This window comes from Manacus vitellinus, unplaced genomic scaffold (genome assembly GCF_001715985.3).
Source record: "Manacus vitellinus isolate BGI_N305 unplaced genomic scaffold, ASM171598v3 scaffold_63_pilon, whole genome shotgun sequence".
Lineage (NCBI taxonomy): Eukaryota > Metazoa > Chordata > Aves > Passeriformes > Pipridae > Manacus > Manacus vitellinus.
This window is the reverse complement of record NW_021940711.1, coordinates 2,738,942-2,766,471: the sequence shown is the minus strand read 5'-3', so window position 1 is coordinate 2,766,471 and position 27,530 is coordinate 2,738,942. Positions and strand designations below refer to the sequence as shown.

At 38.7% G+C, this 27,530-nt stretch overlaps 1 protein-coding gene across 12 annotated transcripts in view; it reads left to right on the top strand.

Moving 5' to 3' along the window:
• Positions 1-27,530, top strand: part of NAV2 (neuron navigator 2) — a 379,270-nt gene that overhangs the window by 331,594 nt on the left and 20,146 nt on the right. For 3 of the 12 annotated variants that reach the window (XM_018083416.3, XM_018083410.3, XM_018083406.3), the window contains 14 exons: positions 29-320; positions 1,234-1,936; positions 5,247-5,714; positions 6,689-6,754; positions 7,983-8,027; positions 10,348-10,508; positions 12,230-12,418; positions 17,379-17,431; positions 19,484-19,507; positions 19,627-19,701; positions 24,034-24,117; positions 24,679-24,790; positions 25,096-25,241; positions 27,463-27,471. In XM_018083416.3, the coding sequence (XP_017938905.2) occupies positions 29-320; positions 1,234-1,936; positions 5,247-5,714; positions 6,689-6,754; positions 7,983-8,027; positions 10,348-10,508; positions 12,230-12,418; positions 17,379-17,431; positions 19,484-19,507; positions 19,627-19,701; positions 24,034-24,117; positions 24,679-24,790; positions 25,096-25,241; positions 27,463-27,471 (2,427 nt within the window). Of the gene's footprint in view, positions 1-28; positions 321-1,233; positions 1,937-5,246; positions 5,715-6,688; positions 6,755-7,982; positions 8,028-10,347; positions 10,509-12,229; positions 12,428-17,378; positions 17,432-19,483; positions 19,508-19,626; positions 19,702-24,033; positions 24,118-24,678; positions 24,791-25,095; positions 25,242-27,462; positions 27,472-27,530 lie in introns of all 12 variants that reach the window. The other 9 variants (XM_018083415.3, XM_018083411.3, XM_018083408.3 and 6 more) reach the window with 6 other exon arrangements.

Below are 27,530 nucleotides of genomic sequence, written 5' to 3'. Positions count from 1 at the left end.
TTGTCTTGCAATTCCTTATCTGTCCTAGACTGATGCAGAAAAGCATTCCCAAGTTGAGCGGAATTCCTTATGGTCCAGTGATGAAGTCAAGAAATCAGATGGAGGATCTGATAGCGGCATAAAAATGGAGCCAGGATCTAAATGGAGGCGGAATCCCTCTGATGTGTCAGATGAGTCTGATAAAAGCACTTCTGGTAGGAAGAACACTGTTATTTCACAGACGGGCTCCTGGCGACGGGGCATGTCAGCTCAGGTTGGCATTACCACACCAAGGCCTAAACCTTCAACCACCTCAGGCACATTAAAGACACCTGGAACAGGTGAGAAAAGGTGTAAGACATAAACAAGCCAAAAAGTGTGTTCGGTATGAAAACAGTTTAAATCCTTTGCAGAGGCAGAACCTGAACTTCAGGTAATCCTGTCTGTATTTTTAGGCATTGCTTTAACCTATGCAGCATCTCGTATGTCCACATTTCTATTTCTGTTCATGTGAAAATGAGTATTTCAGATTAGTACACCATGCAAGTTGTTTTCATGACAACTCCAGTCTTAAGCCAAGCTATTTATTGGGCACAGTACTGCCATGTGAAGAATAAATAATATATTTTTAGTTTTTGAAGTCACTGTTAACTAAGAGCATACAGTACACGTGGTTGAGGAGATTTCCCCCCCCCCCACTATACTAAACAAGCATGTTCATTTATGCTAAACATAATTTCTGGCTTTTCTTATAAGTGTATTAATGATTTTATCACTTGCAGATGTGTGAATGAAAATTGATTGAGTTTCCATAATTGAGTAATATAATTTAATACCTCTCCTTTTATTTGGATGTGCATAGAATTGTATATGAAAAAGTCGAAGTTAGATACTTTCTTGAACAATGCCTTTTAGGAAAATTATACTAACAGCCTGACACTACTTCTGTCTAATGATAAAAGTGATCAATCTGTGATAGCTACATAGGGAAACTTTTTTTCTTATCTGTCACTCTTACGTAAAGACTGTTCTGCTTTTCATATTCTTGAGGGCAAAGACACCACATATTTTCTCTGGCAAGTCTGCATGTATAACTCACTGGAGTGGCATGTAAGTTCAGTGCAGACTAGATCATAACTTTGAACCACACTCCGGTGGCTAACACGCTTTTGCTTTTCATGCTGCTTTGAGTTTCATCATTTGCTTGATGTTTTCAAGTCATTAAATATTAGAATTCTTTTTCTATTTTTGTAGGGAAAACTGATGACGCCAAGGTATCAGAAAAGGGTAGACTATCTCCTAAAGCTGGACATGTTAAACGTTCCCCATCAGATGCAGGACGCAGCAGTGGTGATGAATCCAAAAAGCTTCCCACAAGTAACTCTAGAACAACTGCTGCTAATGCTAATACATTTGGATTTAAGAAACAGAGTGGGTCAGCCGTAGGCATGACTATAATCACTGCCAGTGGGGCAACTCTCACCAGTAGATCGGCTACCTTGGGAAAAATCCCAAAGTCGTCTGGACTCATGGGTAGGACCACTGGTCGGAAGACTAGTGTTGATGGCTCCCAGAACCAGGATGATGGCTACTTAGCACTTAGTGCACGAACCAATCTTCAGTATCGTAGTTTACCCCGGCCCAGTAAATCCAGTAGCAGAAGTGGAGCTGGGAATAGATCTAGCACAAGTAGCATAGACTCCAACATAAGCAGCAAATCAGCTGGGCTGCCTGTCCCTAAAATGAGAGAGCCTGCCAAGGTGATCCTTGGAAACTCTCTGCCAGGATTAGTCAATCAGACTGATAAAGAGAAAGGGATTTCGTCTGACAACGAAAGCGTGGCCTCATGTAATTCAGTTAAAGTGAACCCTGCATCACAGACTGCCTCTAGCGGAGCTCAGAGTACCCACCAGCAAGGAGTCAAGTACCCCGATGTGGCCTCTCCCACTTTGCGCAGGTAGGCAACGAATTCCTTGGTTGTGCAATGGTGTTAGTGGGACCTGAATGAGCAGGACTCTCCCAGCCAGGCGTGGCTGTGTTTTGCGAAGCACTTACTATTTAGTGTCCTTTGGATTTACACTTAATTTCACACAAACAGGTTGGCCAGTGTTGTGAATACTCAGGCTGTCACACAACAGCAGCAAAAATTTAACTTTGGGGAAAAAACCCAAACCTATCTGGCAGAAAGTTTGCCATTTGTGACTTGAGTCTCTTTGTTACAAAGGTCATACCTGAAGGCTTTTATCCATACAGATATCACAGGAATAAGGGTTTTCTTACCTGAAGGTTACTGAAGAGTTCTTGCACCAATGTGTATGTAACAAACCTCCAATGGTGGATCAAAGGATAAACTCACAATGGGAGAGTTATCTCAGATTTTCTTGATGACAGTGGCATAATTTGGCCTGCCATGCTTACATTCACCTAAAGCAATCTTCTAGTTGTGTGGATTAGGCCGGTATGTTGCAGGACTCAACATTTTAGCCTGTATAGAAGAACCCTAAATAAAGTTACTGTCTAAGCTGGGTTAAATTTTGTTATTTTAATACTATTTATTGAACAAAAATCCTATCTGTCTTCTATTTCTCCAAGGGTAGCCCATACGTTATTTTAGCACTAGCATGTAGTTGGTGAGGAATTAATTTGTTGATGCAGTGTACATCAAAGCCTCAATACTGGTGAAAAGTTCTGTTAATATTATTTCTCAATTGAATTTGACATTGAGTAGCTTGTCTGTTTCAAGTTGCAGTGTTTTGCATTTCATTCTGTCTTGACACCCATAATACCCATATGGTTATGCTACATCATCCTGCTTCCAGTGATGTGAGAAAGCCACATTCCATCTGAAGCACCAGTGCAAGCATAATGGCTGTGATGGCAGCTTAAGCTAACGCTGTAAACTGTTTTTAGATGGGTGGTTTTATTTGAAGAGCCTGTGTGAGGATAATTCAAGATACGTTATTTTGTTCCTGGTTATCAATAAATAAACCATGTCCCTTAGAACAGGCAATTTTCATCAATGGCTACTTAAAAACTCCAATAGACCTTTCATTTCTATAGTACAGCCCATGACAAATGCAGATTTTCAGTGTTCAAGCCTCAGGCACATTGATAGGAATTTGACTGGGAATTTTTTTATTACTAGAAAGCCACATTGCTGGCTGTGTACTTGAAATACTACATTAGAAATACATGAAACTTCAAAGAGAAGACACATAGGCTCAATTTAACTATTTTCTCATTTGATTTACAATTTCACACTTGAATTTTCACCAGCCTCTCTTAAGTTGTCATGTATTAAAATGTGTCAGACCTGAATTGGGCCTCGTATGCTTTTTGCTGCTTTCTGGAATGACAGTGAAGATGATTTTGAGCTTAATTTTCATGGTCAGTTATGATGAGTTTTTGTTTTTTGCATATTTCCTTTTGGCCCTGTAATTTTTTTGTGTTATCCAATGAATTAGAATCCATACCTTTGTAATGATACAGATTTACCTATAAGTCTGCGAATATATGTAACTTCTATGCTGTCCTAAACAGGAAAGACTGTGTAGCTTAAAAACAGCTTGCAAACTGTTGCGGGGGTAGTTGGGTGTTTTTAAGCTCTGGGATCATATCTCTAAGAGTTTTCCCAATGCAGCTGAAGAGGTTGTATGCTCTGGCATGGGAACAGGAATACCCTAAGCTGGTATTGCTGCTTAAGGCAATAGAATCACAGAACGGTTTGGGTTGGAAGGGACCATGAAGTTCATCTCATTCCACCCCTCTGCCATGGGCAGGAACACCTTCCATTAGACCGGGTTGCTCCAAGCCCTGTACAGCCTGGTCTTGGACATTTCCGGGGATGGGGCATCCACAGCTTCCCTCGGCAACCTGTGCCAGGGCCTGACCACCCTCACAGGGAAGGATTTCTTCCTTATGTCTAATCTAAACCTGCCCTCTGGCACTTTGAAGTGTTATCCAGGTGCCTTGTATCAAGTGTGCAGTAGCAGCCTCCCAGAAAGGATGTTTTCCAGGCAGCCTTCACAGGTAGCCTGGAGCTGCAGGGAGCACCCATGCAATACAGACAGTGAGTGCCTCTGGGCATCACTGGGCTTGCTCCACATGTGCTGTAGCTCTACCCCATGGCCTGTGTTTCTGGGGTGTGTTGGACGAAGTGACTTAGTGTTCGTGTCTTGTACAGACAACCTGGGCAAACTTGAAAGCAGAGAAAGTTCTGCCTGGTGCACACCCACCAAAAGTCTTTAGGAACGCTCATAAAGAAGTGCTGTGGTCCTCTGTTCTGAGGGCTACAGTCTGATAGATACCCCCTTGGAAGATTTCATCCCCATTACTCCTCAGTGAATGGTTAAAAAAGCAAATCCATGTAGGTATGTGTGAGAAAAACTAGGGTTCCAAAGGCAGTTACAGGAGCAAAGTGGCAGAAGCAGAAGCAACATTTTGGAGTGGATGTTTGAACCTGAAGTGAAAGATACACTTCCTTCCTAATTTTGAAGATCGATTTTGGAATGATTGATAACCTAGTCTTAAGCAAGTTTACTCTAAGACACTTTTGCACTTCTGAGAACTTTCCCATTGACTATTAGTGAGGGAATTGAAGTGTCTCCTTCCTTGGCAGTGCAGCTGCATCCCAGTCAGCCTCCTCCAGCTATGCTGACTATATCCCCTCCCTCTCTGAGTTCTGGAACTCAACTAGTTTTTTACTGAGCCAGTTCCAGATGCCAAAAACAGTTAACATCTCATTCTCCACTAAAAAAAGTTTCCAACCAGCTTGGCTCATGGAATGAAACAAACCTACCTTTGATATGAATACATATTATTCTTGTTGCATCCCAGCAAATGCTGCTTCTGTGCAGAGCATTTGGTGATTTGCACAGAATTTGCCTGGTCAACAAGCTTTCAGCTTCTAGTATTCCATTATGGATTGATCAATGCAGTGTTTCTCTGGTATCCCTCTTCCTTAAGGAGCAGAAGATGATATGACTGTTTTAGTTCTGTGAAGCTGTATTTTAGCTTTGTGAAAGTTGTATTTGATGATTCAGAGAAGACACACCTAAGATATTTGAAGCTATTGTAATTGCCTCTTGGCTTTATTGAAGGGACAGTGAACACAAGGAGATTATAAATTTATAGTTGCACATGTCCAATGTAGGATCCTGTACCTAATGTTGGTTTTCTGGAGCTAAGAAGATATATGGTCTAGATATAAAATATCCCTGGACTTAATATTCCATTTTATGTATTTTTCATGTTGTCTTTTTTTACAGACTTTTTGGTGGCAAGCCTAGTAAACAAGTTCCCATCACAACAGCTGAAAATATGAAAAACTCGGTAGTCATCTCCAATCCTCATGCTACCATGAACCAACAGGGTAACCTTGATTCCCCATCTGGCAGTGGTGTGCTGAGCAGTGGGGGCAGCAGTCCTCTCTATAGTAAAAACACAGATCTGAACCAGTCTCCACTGGCTTCTAGTCCCAGTTCAGCACACTCAGCTCCTTCCAACAGTTTAACGTGGGGTACCAACGCGAGTAGCTCTTCTGCCGTCAGCAAGGATGGCATTGGATACCAGTCTGTCAGCAGCCTTCACACCAGCTGTGAATCCATTGACATCTCCCTGAGCAGTGGAGGTGGGCTGAGCCATAACTCCTCCGGTGGCTTGATTCCAGCCTCTAAAGATGATTCTCTGACTCCCTTTGTCCGAACCAACAGTGTTAAGACTACATTGTCTGAAAGGTTAGTTGGTTTTTCTCGTGTTTCCCAGTGATTGTATGTGTCTCAAGCGGGAATGAAGCCCTGGCAAATCAAGTAAGGCTTCTTACAAGGTAATACAGAATGGTATTGCTAGGACATACAGAGAAGCCATTCCAGGCAAGGACCCCAGTTCAGAGCAAGAGGATGGGTTCAGGTGAGGTTTTTAATTTGCTGTGGTAGCCATTGTGACACCTTTTTTTTACTACCATATGATACCTAATATTTGAGTTTTGCATCCTATGTTATCCTTCCAGAGATCTCCTGTTAATTGATCTGATAGTGATATTAAAATACTTTCCATTGTTATTATCATTTTGATTTGAAAAGTCAACTGTTTCCTGTTAAACTTCTTGTTTATCACATTTGATGGAGCTCTGGAGGTGATGCTGAAAAGAGAAGTCCCCATTTCCTTAGCTGTTTGATCCCTTCTCAGCCTCTCCTTGTTGTCCTGTCCCATCTCCAGCTGCTCCCTACAATGTTTCAGTTCATGCATTCATGTGAATGCTTGGTGAATCCAATTGGAAGCTGGATCCAAGTGAAAAATGATCACCTGAATTGTATTTCAGACAGATCAGTTTCAGATTCATCAGTATTTGTGTGGACACAGAGTAGGAGCTGGGAAGAGGCTGAGCAGGGAGGAGGGAACAGGGCTGGTTTTTCAGCATCAGAGCTGTATTGGTGGCTCATTGAGCTGACATGAGAGTAAACTAGGCAATGCATGGTCTCTGAGGGACCTCTCGTAGCACTGGAAATCAGCTGCATCCTGATGTGTAATTATGAATTCAGGCAGCAAAATTTTTGTAGTTGCATCTCAGTGGAGAAAATTACACCTGAATATAATGTTCTGAGGGTTCGGTTTTCTGGTTTTGTTTTATTATAACTCCTTTCTGTTCTTTCATCTTTTCATTCTAATATTCCTTCTCTTGTTTTCTGTCTTGTTGGACTGATTCTTCTAGCCCTCTTTCTTCCCCTGCTGCTAGCCCCAAATTCTGCCGAAATACTTTGCCCAGGAGACAGGACAGGTAATGCTGTCTCAGGACAGGAGTACGCTCAAGGCTGTAGGTTTTGTTGCCCATCTCAGTGAAGCAAATTGTTTCGTGCCAGACTGTGCTCAGTTGAGTGCTCTGCTGTGTTCATCATTCAGGTGTGAACTGACACAAAGACATGCCAGTGAGAGTCCCTCAAACACCCCATCTGTCTACCCAAATCAATCTGGAGAACGGCAGAGTCGGCATGTTTTTGGTGTTGCTCTTGTTTCTGGGAACATCTTTTGGATTGTGGGGGGGTATTACCCACACACACTTCATTCCTTTGCCAAAGGCAATTTGAAAATCAAGCCCTTTTTTTCTTTCCTGTGAATCTAAACTCTCACTAGCATTTCAGCATTCCTCTGGCATGCTGCTTTTTCCCACTGCCTTTCTGGCCTGTCCTTTTTGTCGTGAAGTCCCTGTGTCATTCAGTGTCGTCAGTCTTTTATTGCAGTTTGGCTTATGAGTGTTTTCCAGGGACTTAGATACATTCATCCTTGTAGAGATGAATGCTAAAGTTAGAAAAAGCTGGCACAAATCTAAACATCCTAGTTCACTTCTGCTTGCTGATGTAATTTTATCAGTACTATACTGTAATTTAGCCATAAGGGTTGTCATTTAATTAATTTACTTAAGCATGTGGATATTTTCTTTCAAAATAAATTAACAGATTCTACTCAGTAACAAGTTCATCAGTTGTAAAAACATAAACTGAAATAGTTGAGTTTTGGGCAACTAATAGGTCCATTTTATGTTGCTAATGGAATTTAAGCTAAGGTTTGGAAATTTAAACAGTCTGGGCTCAGTACTTCCGTACGTTGCAGCTGTGACAGTAATTAACTGCATTCCCTCAGTGGTGTCTGCTGAAAGAAATGATAGGAAGGTGGTTTGGACTTGAAGATTCTCATCAGCTTTTACCAATAGCCTCCTGAAAAGCCTGGTTTTAGACACCCATTTGACATTTAAAGAGCCAATTTTGTTCATTGTGGGTAGGAGAAACAGTGAAATGAGGTTGTGAGCAGATGTGGTTCATTGGCATGGTACCAGCTGCATGTTTGTGCAAACCCCACCTGGGTGAGGAGATCTGTGCATGTTTCTGTAGGGAGGCCTCAGCACCTTTTCCTCTGAAAAGGTGATGCAGATGTTTGTACGTCCTTCGTCCTGATCTTATTCCTTCCCTTTTGTTCTTCTCTGAAGTTCTTTTCTTTTAACTTTTCTGCAGCGACCCACATCTTGATAGGAACACTTTGCCTAAGAAGGGACTCAGGTATTGGTGTTTCCACATGGTTTAACAGCTTTTGTGGTGGCTTTGGAGTTTGCTTTGTGTTTCTCTTGTGGCTGGTGGTGATGGTTGCAGTTTGCAAGAGGTGGCAACAATACTCTTTCTCACTTTTTCTTTCTTTCTTTCCTTCTTTCTTTTTCTTCTTTCTCTTTCTTTCTTTTCTTTCTTTTTCTTTCTTTTCTTTCTTCTTCTTTCTTTCTTTCTTTTTCTTTCTTTCTTTCTCTTTCTTTCTTTCTTTCTGTTTCTCTGTTTCTTTAATCCTCAAAGAAGGTAATTGACAACTGTGCTTTTTCATCTAGTTGCTTCTCTGCTTTTTTCATCTAGTTGCTTCTCTGCTTGAGCAAGAACTGTGGCTTTTGCTGGCTGAATTGGTGAAAAGCATCTTAAACCATCCCTTGGCTTGACTTGAAAACCATAATTTTGCATTTTCTATGGCTATTCCATGGAATGACTTGAGATCTTTTTAAACCTGGGAACCTTGGTGTTGGTATACAGATAAAGAAGGTTTACAAGGTCATGCCAAACGTTTTAGGATGAAATTGGATATATTAATTAAAAAATAAAATTTGCCTCAGAATACCTAAATATGTAGGGCTTTAGACATAACTTCTACCCTTCTAGAAAAGAACAAAAAAAATCCTCAACCAAACTTTCAGCAATTGTCTTCTCGTATATTTCGTGTATCTGTAAGGTGTTTATTTTTATAGCATAAAAAATATTTGTCTACTGGTACAAGCAATCCCAGCCAGATAACAAACATTAGTTATATTAATTAAATGCTCTAAGTGTTACAGAATTTACAGAAGGCATCTTTGACAGTTTAGGAAATTGCAGATTCAGAATTGCTGAATGCAGCTTCTGGGATCACTGAGGTGATGCCTTGAAATTACAGCTGAGATTTATCCTGTGCTATACATATTGTTCTTCACAACAGCCTTGTCCCATGAAGCTGAGTGCTAAAAGCCTTTCTTAAAATGGCAACTTGTTTAAAATGTTTCTGTGATTCTCCAGTATTTCTCTAGTAAATAAAGAATCTCTTTTAAGACCAAAACATTTGAGTGCTGAAGAGGTAGGTATTAATGCTGGGGAAAAAAAAATCCTTAGTGTGTTAAAGTGAAATGACTGTAAACCCCCTTTCTTAATAAACTGATTGATATGCAGAGTTTAAGAGATGCAGATAGTCAGGGACTTCGCTGAAGTGTTGAGGCATAAGCAGAGGAATGAATGTATTTTTTGAAAGTAGTTTGAATTTTTTAATTATTGTAGCGTTCCCATTGATTTAAAATAGTCTTAATAAGTGATATCTTACTGTAGGGTATTTAGTTGGAGGGAATCAAATTAATTAAATAGATAATATCAGCTCCAAGTGTTTAGTTTTTGGAAGGAGAGCTAGTAACTCATAAATATTTCTGAAAGCCACTGGCACAGCCTGAGACAGACACTGAATTCCATCAGCAGACAAGTGTTTCCACGTTGCTCTTGCTGTTGATGCCTGTTCCCTATCACGTAGCTCACGTAACACCTGTCCTAACATACCTATTTTTCAGGCATATACACAATAAATCAAGCAGATTTAAAACTTTGCTTAGGCTGAAGCCAGCGGGTGTTTTGCCGTTGATGTTGGCATAGACAATGTTTCTGCTGTTTTCTTTCCCTTCAGAAAAGTCTAAACATAGTCTCCTTTGGGATGATTTAATGCTGTTAGGTTTGAACTAAATGGGATGCACCTCCACAGTCCTCTATATGAATATCTCTGGAATATGAATTATCGGGTCACAGCTTGTTGAGAAAAAATTTGATAATGGTTTTGTTGACTTGAAGTTGGTTATATCACAAAATGTCAGCTAATCTTAGGGATGTACCAAAATATTAAAATAGCGATAGAATTTTGGCATAGCCTAAATAGGTTTTCCAAGTTATGGTTTTATTTTTGAATCATACATGCATAATACACACTATATTTTATTCTGCAGTGCTACACTGCACAACTTCTGTCTGTAACTTTTGGGTCAGTCTAGTTTTACTACTGATGCCATAGGAAAGAAGTGTGTGGATTGGGTTTTTTCCCAAACAGAGGTGAAATGAATTAGAAACAGCTTAGAACAGCTTGGAGCAGCTCCTTAATTCAGAATTCTATTGGGTTTTTATCATTTTAATCCTTAAATTTCATATGAGGATTCTTCCATTTTTCTTTCCCTTTCTCCTTCCTCAAGTCTTGTGACATTTCATGGTTGTTTGGTTTGGGTTTTTTTTTAAATTAAATAAATATCAAAGTTCATTGTGAAAAACCTGCCTGGTTTTGCAGGTATACTCCATCCTCCCAACTCCGTAGTCAGGACGATGCAAAAGAATGGCTGCGGTCCCATTCAGCAGGAGGACTGCAGGATACTGCTGGCAATTCTCCATTTTCATCTGGATCCAGCATAACATCACCCTCTGGAACTAGATTTAACTTCTCTCAGCTTGGTGAATAATTATCTGTTTGAATAATCATAGCAATGCATTGTATGTCTTGCAAACAGCCTCTTACACAATGTAATTTTCTTTCAGCAGCTCCAAGTCCCACATTCAACCTCAGGAAGTGCTTTCATTGAAATGAGTGTGACTAATTGGCGTTATTATCTTGTATGCCCAAAGGTGCCATACTTGCAGTAGCTTTAAAACTACTTCTCTGGGAGTAATCAGATTCCTTAATATAAACTGTGAGCTATTCAGTGGAGCTGTTTGTTAATATCACACATTGGGGTGCTTAAAAGACCTAAATTGTTGCTCACCTGTATAGTAATAATGCTGTAAAATCCAAGCATATTACTTACTGTATGTACCAGTCTCATTGGTTTGATATTTTATCTTTGTATGTGTTTTCAAAATAAATATATTGTTTATTATAACTTCTATATAATAACTACTTTGTATATAATAATTATATGCAAAATAGTTAAGCCTGTGTTTATGAACTTCTGTTGTGTGTATTTGCAGCAGCTTGCACAGTCTCTTATTTCTAGTGTAGTTTGGAGTTGCAGTAATGATGTTTTAAAGCCTTTCTTTGAGTGTGCTTGAAAGAAACACATTCAATAAACAGCTTTAAATAAACTGACACTTAGCAAAATGTCAGCTGAATATACACACAGTGTAAAGACATTGCAAACATCTAACAAACTGTCAGGAAAATTCATAAAAGTCAAAGAAAATAACGAAAAAGTGTTGTCACTGGCCCAGAAAATTAACTCTTTATGCAGAGGGTTGGAGATTATTTATATTAATTAGCTTCAAAAACTACTTGGCTACAAAGTGAAATTTACTCCAGAAAAAAAAAAAAGGAAATACATTTTTCTGTGTTCTTAAGAAGAGAGTTTGGAGATATTGGAGTCAAGAGGGGTCATTGCATTTAATTTAAGAGCAAATGTTGATATGAAAGGTGATCACCTGTAAGCCAAATTATTCTGTCTTCTACAATAGTCTGTATCAGTTGCTCGTGTATATAGAAACAAGCAATGACAGCACACCAAGAGGAACCTGCCAGCTGAACAGTGATTTTGTTGTTCTTTTTTTTCCCCACAAGTCTATTAATTCTGAGTAAATAACAGGCATAATTTTAACCCAAAAGTTCTTTTAAAAAATGTGAAATTGGAATAGTGAATTTGTACTCTAAGCACTGGCTGGGAGAGTATTGGCTTTTTAGGCAAAATTAATATTTTACAATTCTTATGACCTCATAGTGGAAAGAAACAATTCTTAAATATACAACTATTAGGAAACTAAAGCTCTTTACATTTGTGATTTAAATACATAGAAAAATGTCATTTCCTAAGAACTTAAGGGCTTTGAAGAAGTCCTATTCCGTATAGACTAGGTTTGGAGGAAGGACAGTTCCAAATTAAATGAGACTTAATTATTTCATGTCTATGAGGTTTTAGTGAGTTGGCTGAGCTTGTTTGTGGAAGCGTAGACATATCACCCTGTGTTTAAAATGACCCTGTTTACCTGAGTTTTCATATTCACTAGCTTGATTTGCATACCTCTTATTTGAATTAATTGAATTAGAAAAAGAACAAAGCCTGAAGAGCATGACATCAAAAATTCATATCTTAAAGTGGGGGGGGAAGGGGGAGAAAAAAGGTTTGTTGGTAGCTGCAGGAAGATTTGCGGTTCCACGAATAAATTGGTGTTTCTTGTTCTCTTTGTAGCAAGCCCAACGAGCACAGCCCAGCTGAGCCTGTCCAACCCCAGCATGCTGCGGACACACAGCCTCTCCAACGCCGACGGTCCCTACGACCCCTACAGCGACACCCGCTTCAGGAACAGCTCCATGTCCCTGGATGAGAAGAGCAGGACCATGAGCCGCTCTGGCTCCTTCCGTGACGGCTTCGAAGAAGGTCAGCAAAGTATGTGATGGTGCTGGAAATGATCAGAAGATGGCATTTTTACATAAACCAAGTGAAAATTGGGCGCTTTTCAGCTCAGCATAAGGGGTCATTTCAAAGCACAGCTTTCTCTATGTGGAGCTCTCAGTGTTAAATAAAACTTAAGTCCTAGTCATTGTTATTCTGATCATAGAATCACAGAATATGCTGAGTTGGAGGAAACCCACAGGGATCATTGAGTCTACCTCCTGGCCCTGCAACAGAACATCCCCAAGAATCCCACCCCATGCCTGAAAACGTTGCCCAAAGGCTTCTTCAGCTCTGTCAGCCTTGGTGCTGTGAGCACTTCTCTGGGGAGCCTCTTCCAGTGCCCAACCACCCTCTGGGTGAAGAACTTTTTCCTAATATCCAACCTCACCCTCCCCTGACCCAGCTTCAGGCCATTCCCTCGAGTCCTGTCACTGGTCACCAGAGAGAATGATGGTGTTCATTCAGTGATTGTTCTGGCCAGACACAGGAAATAAGTGTTGTACCTAGACCATGACTGTTCAAGAAATTGTTTAAACAATCCTGTGCTGCATTTTTAGCAATTTCAAAACGGAAAGGTCATGCTTAGAGTCAGCACATTAGTGTTCCATCAATAGGGGTATTCTCCTAAACTTGCACCTCCACACTTCTGCTTATAATGTAACATAAGTGGTGTTAGTCAGACTGTTTCTATCCTAGTAATTTTTCCAGTATTTAATCTGTACTCAGATTGTCTTTTTATTTCTGCTGAATGCCCTAGTTTGATACCACACATCTTCCAAAGAAAGGACCCAAGTAGTTCTTCAAAGCATCTAGACTTGTCTTTTTAATGCCTCATCATCTTTTGAAATAGGTAATCATACTCAATAAAAAGAACCCTTGTCAATATAATAAGAAAAACGTATAAATGAATGCTTAGGTTGGTTGCTGCTGATCAGGTGAATTAAACTTTGTTTGCTCTCAGAGAGCTGGGTGATCATGAACAAAGATTGCCAGATGCTTAGTCACTTGAATTCTATACAATGATGAACAGAAGTGCTCTGACTGAATTGTTCCTTAATATAATCTGAAGGAATTTAAGTCACTGCATCTGTGTTATGCTTGGATGATTTACTGAAAGAGTTACTACAGCAAAACTTACTCAGGTTTTATTGAAGACATCCTCCCAAAAAGCGTAACCGTAGTCTTTTAAGTGTGCTGAAGATTGCAGCAAATTCTTTTTGGCATGTTGGAGGTTAAACTCTCTCTTGTAATTCGGAAATTCTTGTTCCAGGAGAGGGGCTAGTTTGGATAAATATTTAATAAGCATTACATGGTTGAGGATGAACCATTTAAAAAAAGACCAACCAAAATTAAAAGAGAAGAGCTAGGTGAAATGTTCTACTAAGTCCTTTTCATTCATTTAAAAAAAGTAATAAAAATGAAGTCCAAGAAAAATTGACTTGGAAGCAGTTGAAAAATATCACTTTTGTATACAAGGAAGGAACTTGAACCTGCAGTGGACATGCTGAAGAGGTCCCTTTCAGATTTTCCCCAGTTTTTGGCACCTAAAAGGATAATAATATTTTACCAGATGGGATGAATGTTCAGATGTAGTCTCTGTATTTTTGTCTTCAGGTAAAAGGTCTTCTGTCACTTCCCTGGCTGTACAGAAGGCTTATTAGCTCCTGCTTATTTCCCAGGGAATCACAAATGCTGAATGAACAAGTGGTTCTGAATATGGCATAGATGTGCTGTGCTTTCAGACCTGTGGATCTAATTCACTTTCACCTTGAGGGAATAGATTAAAAAGTATTAGAGAAATTAAATTTGTGGTTAATGAACAAATTGATTTTATACAATCAGGCAGTGTCAGGTCTTATATAAAGCTTACTAACCTACTTCTTAATTATTTCTTAGCACATCAGATTGCAAGACATTGGTTTCTCATTAACTTCAGCAGGGCCAGGATTTATTCTTAAAGGTTTTTTTGTCTTTTGCTTCTATAGTGTGAAGTATGTGAACTACAGTCATGTTCTCTCACAGCACAGCATGCAGGTCAAAATGTTAGTCAGCGTTGCAGTACACAACTCTTTTGATAGAAAGGGTTTCAGGACTGTGGAGGGGCCAATGGGAGCAGCCTCCACATATCCAGAACTTCAGGGGGGAAAAAAACACAGCATAAAACTTGAGTGCTGTCTCAGCTCTCCAGTTTCCCCATTTCCCCAGCTGAAAGTCTTTCACAGGAACTGAGCTGCCACTGACTCCACCCTGATACTTAGAGATTAAAAATAATTAAATTCATTGTTGTTGGGATATAAATTTATATTCTTTTTTGTGCTACTGACTGCAATACCAGTTGTTCTTTCTGCTCCTTGGGCAGTTGATCATGGCTAGACCCTTTCTTTTCTAACGTGCTTGCATATGCATTTATAGTGCTTTAAAGTAATAGCTCCAAAACAATTAGGGTTTGTAGGCTGCATGCAGATGCATGCAAAAAACCAGAGCTCTCATCAAGAGCATAACTGCCTTCAGGCTCCTAATTAAATAGCCTTCAAGTAGCCATCTGCAGATAGTTTAAAAAGAAATTACTCAAAAATATTAACTCCCTAGTTGTCCTTGAGACCAGAAATCTGAAATCATACACATTCCAGTGATGCACTTGAGCCACCATCCCTGGAGGTGTTTGAGAGAGGTGTAGCTGTGGGACTTGGAGACGTGGTTTGGTGATGGCCTTGGCAGTGCTGGGTTAGTGGATTGGACTAGTTGGTGGATTGGACTAGTTAGTGGATCATCCATTTGGACTGGATGATCTTGGAGGTCTTTTCCAGCCTAAATGAATGTCTGATTCTATGTGACGGTGGTGTTTCACAAGACAGGAGTATGAGTCCCAGAGTTATATGTTCTTTCCCCTTTTTCATTTTGGGTCTTCTTTGCTCTGTTAAAATCCCAACATGGTCTCAAAAAATTCCAGCTGATGCTAATTCAAAAATGTGTGTGACCCAATCCATTATGAAGACTTCTATTTTTTCTCTGGACAGCTGGTATGGATCTTTTTTTGGATACATATCTATTAGTAAAAAATGCACAAGGAAAGAATATAGAGAGGCAGACCAGAAAATAATATTATATTCCCTGTATGAGTCTGTTTGTGGCCTTGTGTAATATTGGCTCACTTTGGGCTTTCCATCTTAAAAAAGCCAGTCCCAAGGGAAAAATGCAGGTAAAGAAAAGCAAAAAGGAGATCTGAAGTGCAGGGCACTGTGATACGAATTAAGTTAAAGCAGGAATCTTGGAAACTGCTTGGGAAATGATGGCTGAAGGGAGATGATAATATGTAATTTGTTGCATTATAAAGAGGTTGGATATCCATTCCTTCTCATATCACAGGGATGTGGAGGCACTTGAGGAACTTACTGAGTGATTCAGCAGCAGGTCTAAAGGAACTGCAAGGAATTACATTTCTGAACACAAGAAGAGATTTTTTGTTTCAGATCAAATGTGTCAGTGGATTCAGAAGCAGTTAAGCAAGTTAATGGGAGAGAGGTCACAGCAACTAGACAAAAATAATGGTCTGACTGTAGTTTCCATCTCTGAAGTTTGCATCTTTGCTGATTCCCAGAAGGTGCAAAGACATACCTGGGGAATAATCACTGGGTATCTGCCTCCTCCTTTCATTCTTTTCTATAAACATGGGCTGTGGTTGCAGCCAGAGCTGGAGCACATGATTAGACAAACCCTGGGTCTGACTCACACTAGTTATTTTTGTGTTCTTAGTGCAGCACAGTCCTTAACATCTAACTAGAAAGATAATTTTAATTGAAAATGTGATTAACCAGAGAAAACTAATGGATGTGAGGGTTTTTTTACTTTCTTGTGGACTTTTTAAATTGTCCTAAATTCCTCCAGAAGCCAACTTAAACCTTGTTTACTTCTCTTTCCAGCATTGCCTTAGGATACAATGTCAGTGGGAAAGAAGAACCCATTTATTATGAATGTAGAATTGCAGTAGGTAATTAGAGTAAAATGGCAGCTTTTCTAAACTTTTTTTTTTTGGCTGGAGGATTTAGATGAAAGAAAAAGTGATTTTACACTACTATGTGTGATTTGTATGAAGTTATCCTGAATTTTGAATAAGAATTTCAGTTTAATGTATTTTGTTTCTAAAAATAAAAGTAAAGGAAGGGTAATTTTGCATGTTTCAGTAGCTTCAGGTAGGTTTTTTTTAATAGTGTAATCAAAAATTAAATGATGTTATATGTAAATCCTAATGTCAGGATGGTGGTAACATCCTTGAGAGTCACAGAATAATTGGGGTTGGAAGGGACCTTTGTAGATCTGAAGTCCATCACTGTATATCGTTTACAGTATATTTTTTTATATATATAATGTATATTTAAATGCAAAAATTGCTTGAAACTAATTCTTTTTCAGGAAAAGTTTTGTATCCATGTTTTCACTCTGTTAATTTTTCTAAGAGAGCAAAAACTTTGCCTTGTCAAAGAATGTCATTGCTTTAAAGAAAGACCAGAAAACCCTAGAGGGAAAAGAGAAGAATCTCTTCTGCATTTCACTTGATTTCTTGATTTGTTTTTTTTTTTAATCTTGAGTAAGCCCTTTTGCAAGAATCTTAAGATAAACTGTCCAGAGAAATATTTATTTCTGAACAAATCTTCATCAAAACTTTTTTTTCACTTTCTCGACCACACCTCATTTTCCCCAAAAAAACCCAAGTATTATTAAAATTTTAAAACAGCTTTACCAAGTTTATGGATTGTATCACCTGGCCATGTATTCTTCAACCCGTATGGTTATTGGTGCAGTAATGTAATTAAGTTTATGATGGATGATGAAATTTGTGGAAGTATTTCTTCAGTGGGTTGGTGGTTGACAGTGGATGATTTATGATGATTCCACTCTGTGATTAGTGCATTTATATTCATTGTGTTTATTTTCTTCCCTTTAGTGCATGGTTCTTCTCTCTCTTTGGTCTCCAGTACTTCATCTATTTATTCGACAGTGAGTATAATGAAATGAACAGTTTATTTATTAATCAAAATTATTGAATTGACTGGTCTTATTGTGCTAATTTTGCCATTTAAGGAGGGGGAAAAAAAGCACTTCCTTCTGAATACTGGCTAGGAAAGAAGTTCATAAAGATGCCTGTGGATATTTAGCAGTATCCTCATTAAACACAGACTTTAATGACCTCAAAGCAGCCATTGATTTTTTGAGTCAGTATTTTACACTGTGCTGAGTAGGTTTTGCTACGAAGGACCTCAGTAGATTTGAGGAGATTTGATCTTCATTACCTTAAGTATCCCAAATTTTGCTGAATGAAGTTTTGCTGAATGAAGTAATTCCATCCTTATATCAATGATCTCCTACTAAAGAAGTTTTGAGGATACTTTTTAACGCACAGATATTAATAAATCTAAAGAGGTCATTTTGTTCATTATGCCAGTAATATTTTCTCCACAAGTATGCATTCATTTAGGTTATCTGATCCTAAAATAAGGCTTACTGAAGTTTGAAAATACAGGGGGTTTTTTAAATGCATGTTACCTTTGCTTATTTTCTTCTAATAGTCCCACGAAGGATTTTCCATTTAAACATCCACTACAAAAGACCTTGTAATTTAAGGCTTTACCTGTGCTGTAGCAGGAAGGTGAGGCTGCAGCATCCAGACTCTGTCTTGCCTGGCTCTTACCTGCCTAGTTGGGGTTTCACTACAGTGACCCAGGGGCTTGGAAGGTTCCAGCCCACACAAGACTGTACAGAAATATTTGGTACCAGTGGTTAGTTCCCGGTGGCTTCACTGCTGTTAATATCCAAGTAGCCAATTAATGGTTTCTCTGTAATCCTGGCAGGCTGGGATCACTGTTTTGGTGTTTTCTTAAGGCACAAGCCTTTTAAAAATCAGTGGATAATAATTCCTTCTGAAATATGTGGTAGTTGAACAGGATCTTCAAATTCTCATGCAAGTATGATGCATCTTTGCATTTACCATGCATCCACAGCTGAATTTGGGAGTATATGGAAGACTGTTCTATTGGAAGATCATCTTAATAGTCTATGAAGTCTGTCAAGCCAGCATAGTATTATTTAGCATTATTTTACATATATGTTTCACTGATAACAAGCCATATGTGTAACATGGCCTTAAGGCCTCGATAATAAATTTAAAATACCACTTTTCGTTATTGGCCTTGCCTCAAGTGAGGTCCATAAAAAGCCAAAACAAATAAGGGATTGGAAGGCTGGAAAAGAGACCTTTTTCTCTGGGCTGCTGTTCATAACCATGGGAGCCACAAGGAGAGTACTCAGAGCTTCTGGTTTCTGTGCTTGCTGCCCAGGCATGAGTGGCCCCTAATAGTGTGGTTGGATGGGTGTAATTTTCCTGGTGGCTGATAGTGGCCATGTTTGCATAAGGACAGTGGAGTGTGGAACTTTGTACTGTATAGTTCTCTTTAGCTGATAACTTTGGTTAGAAATGAGCCATAGTAGCCACAATTTTATCATGAAGACCACAACAGATAGTCAGTACATCCACTTGGCATCCTCTCAGAACTAGTAGCGTGTCCTCACTTTTCCATCCCCACAGCAGTACCCAAGTGGAAGGAATTTTTTTTTTCCCATGTCATTTTGGAATGCCAAAACGTGATCTCTTTCCCATGCAGAGCTGAGCATGGGACAAAGGGAATTCCCTGGGATCAGCCATGTTCTGTGGCAGTCCTGGTTCTTCAGAGCCTCATGCCATCCTTATGCACAGAGACAGGACTTCAGCATTCCAGGATTCAGGCTCAGAGGTGCTCTGCTCAGCAGGCTGGAAGGTGGAGCCCAGATTCCTTCCTCCAGGAGGAAGTACTACACCAGCAACCTGTTTTCTTTTTGTTTGAGAGTAAATAAATTAAGAGATTATCTTAGATTGAATATGGATGTGGGAATTCAAAATAAGGAACTCACATTAGAGTTATTGAAATGCAAAAAAAAAATATGAAAATTTACATAAATTTGTCAGGTTGGTTATGTTGTAATATCCTCACCTATTTCCTTTCTTTTATTTTACAGCCTGAAGAGAAATGCCAGTCAGAGGTAAGAGCACATCCTTTTTGACAAGCATAAATGTTCTGCTAAGGCACTCTGCACTGTGTGTCTTGCTGTGGTATTTGTCCTTATTGCAATGCAGTAAAGTGCTCTCTTAAAACACACAGATTCGGAAACTTCGAAGAGAATTGGATGCTTCCCAAGAAAAAGTATCAGCTCTGACAACTCAGTTGACAGCCAATGTGAGTACAACTCTGAGAACAAACATAAATGGAAAATGGATTTAGTGCACAAATTGCCATCCAATCTTTTTAAGCAACAAAAAGTTTTCATGTGTATAACATTCGGTTCACATTAACTAAAAAAATAACTGCATATATGTGTTATATATGCAAAAATATATACCAAAAATAACATCCTTTGTCCTACTAACTTATCCTATGCCTTTCTTTAAATAATGAATTATAATATTAATTTGGCTTTTTATATATATGTAAGCCATCTTTAGATCCTGAGAAAATCATTGAAGACAGGGTCTTTTTTTATAAATAGTGTCTTGCTTTGACATTTGGATGGAATGAGTTACAGATAAAGATTATAATTGGTAGGAGTAAAAATTGATAGAAACTCGGATTTAAATGCATTATATTTTTCTGTTGCATAAAGGTGTGGGTTAATGGCGTGAGAGGTAATAGTGGCATAAAGGGCTTTGGGTTAAAAAGTTAAGCCTAAGGAGTGGACATAGCTGACTTTTAACCAGTGTAGACAGTATTTCTGCTTGTTCCTTCAAGGAATTTGAGGGATAAGTAATTTAAGACACTTGGAAAAAAATGTTTGGAAGCCAGGAGGTGTTGAGGCAATACTGTATGACCCTGAGCGGGTTTATTTGTGTGATCCGTGCTGTAGTCACAGATAGCAGAAATCTGGAACACAGAAGCCTGCAAGAAAAATAAGCAATTCTAGAGTAAATAAGCTGCAGATGAGCAGTCAGCAGATCAGATCTGGCTTATGGGAATGAATAAACATTAGAACATATGTTGCTGGAGAAGATATTCCTGTCCATCAGCTCTCTGAATAGGTGGAATACAAAACTTGGGGCAGTAAAGGACAGGTTTCACTTGAGCAGTAACACCTATCACAAGAAGGGATCAAGGGGAAATCTACTGTGCTGTTCACTGCAGGCATCACAGTGCTTCTTCCAGCTTGAAAATGGAACTGGCAAACCAAGAACACAGTTAATAGAGAAGCCAAATATAAGGGCTTTGACTGCATGAAATCACTTAAGTCACTGTCCCAAGAGGAAAAGAAAACAATTTAAAAGTCTTCCAAAAATTAAAACTTATATTTGCCTTTCAAATACAAAGGGGATGGATACATCGGTTGGTTTTCATGCAGAAGCTTCTTTCACATGTGAGAAAGCAGGACCAGATTCTCTTGCATATATTTTTAACCATATTGTTAAATAGCACAGCTTGTGTCCTTCAAACAAAGAACTTGTCAGCTGAGCAGCTCATGTGATTCTGCCTTGGCTTTATTGCATTCCCCTTCACGCAGTGTTTGGGGTCAATAGGCTGATACTCAACACAGGCCTGTCTCCAAGAGTAGTGAGTAGCACAGGCTACTCACTGCCTGGCCCAGCTGCTGTTAATTTGCCCAGGAATTTGTATGTGGTTACTACCACTCTCTTCACGAAGAATAGTTTTTAACATGTGCTGCTGTACATTTTTGTTTGGTTTTGGGTCATTTTGGGTTTTGTGGGGTTTTGTTGGCTTTTTTTCTTTTTTCTTTTTTTTAAAATTAGCATCATTTATTATTTTGATAATATTCCATTTTTGCTTCGTTCACTTTACTAAAATTTCATAGTGTTTTATTCATGCTATTTAAACTTCTTACATTTGGACCTGCCCCTTATTTGCTTATAAATTGGCAAGTCTACTGCAGAGATGTTGCTATAACTGTCCTACTAATAAATTTCTGTCTCTAGCCACCTCTTTTTCCATATAAAAGACAAAGTCTGTCCCCCAAAACGTTAAGAGTAATAAATACTGTTAGTTAAGATGCTGCTTTGTGGACATTTCCTTTACACACCATTCCTTTAATAAAATGCTTTTAAGTCAGGCAGTTCAAATTAATCTCTTTAATTTAATAATTCTGTCCCTGAATTTCCTTACATAGATACTTCAGCTTTTGATGCTTCTCAAGCCATCAAGGGCAAGAATTTGAAAACATTTTGCTCCAACGAGAAAGGGAAGATTTTTTTTCCCTAGTCCACTGAACAATTTCAAGATAGGAATAGTTTCAAGATCCAGTTTTGAAAGAGCAACTATTGTTTAAGGCTCAGGTCAAAGCATTAAGGGTTTGTATCCTGTTAGCAATCCATGCAACCCACTTGCCCGTTTATTTTTTGCTTTTTCAAAGTATTGCTGAGGATTCCTGAATATCAGATTTGTTGTCCCCTGTTCATCCTCCCCAACAGAAGCTGTGCACTCTGTGTTTTTAAAATAAATATTTAGGTTCTCCTACATATGTAGTGTGAGGTTTTAAATTACTTTTTGCCATTTTCTCACAGTCTCAGCTCTGCTTATTTTCATAGGGGCTGATGGGAATGAGAGCTGCACATCCCCATGTTATTGTACTGCTCATGTTTGTTTTCATTGTGAATGTGAGAACAGTTATTTAGGATAAGTCATCTGTGTGCTGCTGCTGAATAAGTCTGGAATAGCTCTGTGAAAGGTTTTGCCATTCTGTATATATTTAGGTGAGAAAATATAAAATATAAATCTTTCCACTTGGAAAGATTTCACACAGTTTTACTTGTCATTGGGTGAATAGAATTACTTTTAATAGATAAATTAAACATTGTTTTCAATGGATAGTATAGATTACTATGGCTGTTGAGACAAATAGATATTGAACTATGCCTGTGTTCAGTTATGTGTTCATATCCATGTATAGCTATTGAACAGTGCCATGTCATGCCACTAGATATACAGTTTCCTTCTATCAAGTTCTTTTCCATCTTCTCAATCTACTTTTCCTTCCTTTTACTTCTCAGTCATTTTCGACACCTAGTTGATGTTTTTTATATAATTGACATTGGATTCTCTATGCTTCTTGGGAAAGGAAAAAGGGGTAATTGGCGCCAGGAATTTTGGATTATATGCTGTGTGTTGACCTTGGTTGCAAGCAAGGTGCACTCAAATATTGGAGAAGTCTTTGAATTAGATGCAGATCTGTCAGCTGATAAAGTATCTGTTCTCCTGTTGGGGTAGCACAGTGACAACCTTCACCTCTGTGACTTCCAGCATCCTTTTGCCTTAAATATCCACAAGGAAAATTATGATTTAGTGGGAGGGAAGTTTCTGCCTGACCTTTCTCTGTATAAAAACTTACTTTATGTTTTATTTACTGTTTTATATTTTATTTTATTCTTATAGGGAATCCTCCTAAAACTTGAGAGTGGTGTTTTGTCCTTTTTTTTTTATAATCTTTGGGAAAAGATTTTAGAATTAAAGGTTACGTGAAAAGCTTTGTGGCAAGAGTTACTTTAATTGTGTGGGGATACCTGAAAACTGTCATTAAGTAACCTTATCCATGCTAATAATGGCTCACATAAAAAGTCAAAGTTTGATTTCAGAAATGGACAGCAGGAGATATTTAGAAATATGGATGGATTTGTCTCTTTTTCTTCTGTCCACTTTGCCTTTACCTGTCAGTGCTAAGGGACATACTTAGATAACCAGTGACATCCTTCCATGCCTTTTTGGTATCAGGAATACTTCCAGGTGACAAGGTGTAGTCCCTGAAGGAACCTTTAAAAGTCTTAACTTAATCTGTGAGATGTTTAAAAAAATAATTTAATATGTCTTTGTGTTTCAACAAAGTGGCAAAATGTTTTTTTCCATTTATCACAAGATCTAAGCAGCTTTCAACAACTGAGAAAAATATATGAGCTGGATTATTTTGAGATACAGCTCTTCAAAGGACCTTAACTTCTAGGAACCCAGGAGGTGTTTTTGTTCTGGATGTACTCTGGATGTAGGATTGCATGTTTTATAGAATATATGACAATTTCAAACTGAAACTCAAGTATGTCTGAGGTAACTGTCCTGGCTATTGAAATCATGGTATCAAAGAAGTGGAAGTAGCAGCTGACTGAGGAGCCACCTCCACGGAATGTCCTGCTGATGAGACAGGTCACAGCATTGCTGCTACATCTGTGTTTCCTAAAGTGCTTGGTGGCAGCTGCTGCTGAGTAGGGCATGGTTTACAGTCTAAAACTGCATCATTTACAGTGCACTGCTACTTGAAGTAGTACGTTTTCTAAAATTTGGAAATTGGTCTGTTAGCATTAGCACTTCTAATTTCCCACAATTAAATGGCTCCTGGTAATTTGTTGGCAAGAATTTCCGTAAGGTGTGCTCTGCTCCTGTGACCTTTTCTAATCAGTGTTATTTTCTCCATATCATTTACACCACCAACAGCGTGATGCACAAGGTGGACTGGTTAAATACCTGCAGAAATATTCTTGCTTGGGGGAAGGGAACCAAATCTCCTTTATGGTTTCGTTTCAGGCTCACCTGGTGGCAGCCTTTGAGCAGAGCCTGGGGAACATGACAATCAGACTGCAGAGCCTGACGATGACAGCCGAACAAAAGGCAAGCTTGAAAAACGTTTGGGAAGTCTTAATTTCTCTTCCCAGCATTGTTACTCGTGCTCCTTCTATACTTGTGGGTTTGAAAAAACGTCACATACACAGTCTTGGTGATGGAGTAAAACGCAATTCAAAAATTGGCAAAAATACACGTTTTCTGCACTGTGATGTTGTGGCAACTGATCGGGTTATTCCTATATATTGTTGCTTTGGACACAAGTCTTCAGTATTGCATATTTTTCTAATATATTATATCCCAATGCATCCACGTATGTGCACGTTCAAGAGAAATACCAAGAAAAATCCTTGAAATACTGGCAGCACTGGGTTTTTGGACACTATACCTGAACAGACATTATTTCTGCATTACAGAGTGTGTACATTTTTTTGTATCATAATACCCAAGCTGTTTTGCATCCGCAGGTATTCCAGACCTCATTTTCACCTTCTTGTACATATATATTCCATAAATTCACTATTAACTGCCAACACTTAGACTGCAATGCAGCTTCTTTGGAGCTGCATTTTCCCATGGATCACCATATAGATTTTTTTCTTGTTCAAGGACTCAGAATTGAACGAGTTAAGGAAGACAATTGAACTACTGAAAAAACAAAATGCTGCTGCTCAGGCTGCCATCAATGGAGTCATCAACACACCTGAGCTCAACTGCAAAGGTGAGACACAAGCACCACGTACAGTGACTGCAGGGCTCAGCCCTCTTGGTAGTGGCTGATGTAAGCATCAGAGTTACCCAGTAACCAGTAATTTACACTGGGATAAATTGCTGAAGGAAGAGTTTGAAGGGTCTGAGATTTTAATCTCTTCATGAGAAACAAGGATTTGAAATACACAGTGCATCCATTAGGAGAAGTGGTTGTCAAAGTGTTTGTTTCCCTAAATGTTTCTTCAGGATTGCATAGTTGATACCACATATCAAATTTGTTACATAATTCTGGCAACCCCTCTCATTCATGTTCAGGTCCTGGAGCTGCTCAGCCCACAGACCTGCGGATCCGGAGGCAGCACTCCTCAGATAGTGTCTCCAGTATCAACAGTGCCACCAGTCACTCCAGTGTGGGAAGCAACATCGAGAGTGACTCAAAGAAAAAGAAGAGGAAGAACTGGGTGAGTGTGTTTTAACAGGTTGTGTGAGGTTTATATAGAATTGTCAGAACATGCACAGTGAAATCTTACCTGCCCAGCTCCTCCTTCTTCCCTCGTGCAACAGGTCAGCTCAAGGACTATGTGCTGTTTAAACCCTGTGTAAACTCTCTTTTGAAGGCTTAACTGACTCCTAAGTGATGTATATCGTTGTGTTGACTCTGCATAGGATTGAATTTTAGCTTAACAGCCAAAAGGCCAGTCTTAAATGAGAAATAGCTGTCAAAGCTGGCTAAAAATAACATGGTGTCCAGCCCCTCAAGGAAAATGTGACATCTGTCATTGAAGTAAAACAAATCCACAAGAGGAGATCATTGTTGCATTTGTTGTTTGTTTTTTTTTTCATTTTGGCTTTCTTATAAGTGATCATACTAAACACTTAAGAATTCTGTTTTGAGCATTACCATGGAGTTCTACAACAAAAAAAATGCCAATCTTTAAAAATTTATTGTGATGGACATCTCTTTTGCAAGGTTTTGCAATACTTACCTGTCATTTCCGATTTTTCCTTATTTTTCCTTCTTTGCTCATCATGTACTATGTACAAGGTACCCTGTACTGGAGGAAAGGTACATTATCTTAAACTCCATTTTCAATTAGACCATAACTGCCTTAGTGACCTAGTCTGATTGTAGTTTGGACTGAAGTCCCTAGATCCTTTATTGTAGCCAATAAAACAATCCGCCCCTTTCTTCCCACTGAATTTAAATCTCTCTGGATCTCTTGGGTGTACAGATAAATCTGTATAGATACAAAATGCGGTCAGAGCTGGTAAAAGCTTCGTTTGTATTTGCACAGTACCCTCTCAGACATGTTGATGAAAGTCCTGAACTGTAAGAAACAGCTTCCTGAGCAGGTTCTTGTTTTTATTTCTCTTATCTCAGTGCTTTCATTTTGGTATTTCGTGGTACTGCCAGCTCCTTCACAACAGAAGCATTTCCACTCTGCCGCTTAAATAGCTGGTTGAATGGAAACAACAGCTTCTCCAAATCCTTCTTGTGCTGGGTTGTGCGTTAGTTAGAGACTAAATAAAGTAAATTGCTGTAACTTTTGAATTTCTAGAAACTCTAGTTTGTGACACAAACCTTTTGTAGTCATTAAGTCTTTGTTAATATAAACATTGCTTCAATTTTTGCTTTAGGTTCTATTTTTTGTTATTGTAACCTAGGATATGGTCCTACATCAGCCTACATTTCTCATTCATCAGATAACTGTTTTTAAAGAAGGTTAAGGAAATGTCTCCTTATTATAAAGATAAATAAATAAAGTTTTCATGAAGTAGAAGGAACAGGGCAGTATTTTTATGTTGCTATTAAAAATTAGTACATCATTGTTGTGAAATGAAGATGGAAAATTAAAACAGTAATTTACTGAGAAAAATATGTAAGTTGAATCTGATTCGCACGTTCTTTATTGCACAAGTACTGAGGAAGTTCTCAGTCAGGATCTTTGTATTATATGTGGAAGCTGAAACACCAGATTTTCAACATTTCTCTTTGTCTGGTTTAAAAAGAGCTTTCAGCTCATATTAAGCTAGCCTGTATACAATGTGTAATTTGGGATAGCCTTTAAAGGTGTTCGTAGAATATTCTGAGTGGGAAGGAACCCATGAGACTCATCAAGTCCAAACCCTGATTCCACAAGTATTTAACTTTTAGGGCTACCTAAAAGTTAAACCATATATCTAAGGCATTGTCCAAATGCTTCTTGAACTGTTGAATTGTAACTTTGGGATAACATCAATTTGATTCCATGACTAATCATTCTTTTTCTTGTTTGGAAAATGGCAGTCATATTACAGAAGGTTGGTTTAGTTACAGATACATAGAGAAGATGCAGTCTTTTCACATAGTGAAATACCTGTTCCTGCAAGCAAAAGTACATTATTAACTTGGCTGTTAGCCAAAGCATTCTTGTCTGAGCTAAGGAGAAAATGTAATTTAAATAGTTAAGAGAGTTTGGGTCTGGTGTCTTCCTCAAGTAATGCAAAAAATGTCCGTATGTGGTTTGAAACACCTGGTTTTGGAAAACACAGGGCTCCGGTTTTAAAGTAACTGTTAGTCTTTGTTGATCAGTGGTTGTGTTTGTCTTAGAAATCCAAAACTTCCCTTATCACTGGCTTTATCTGTTAAAACATGTCTTTTTTCCTTCCCCCACTTCCTTTTGCTTGCACTTCTTCCGGCAGGTCAACGAGGTAAGGAAGACCTACTTTAAACTACGAGATACAAAGCTAACCCATCCATTTGCATCACT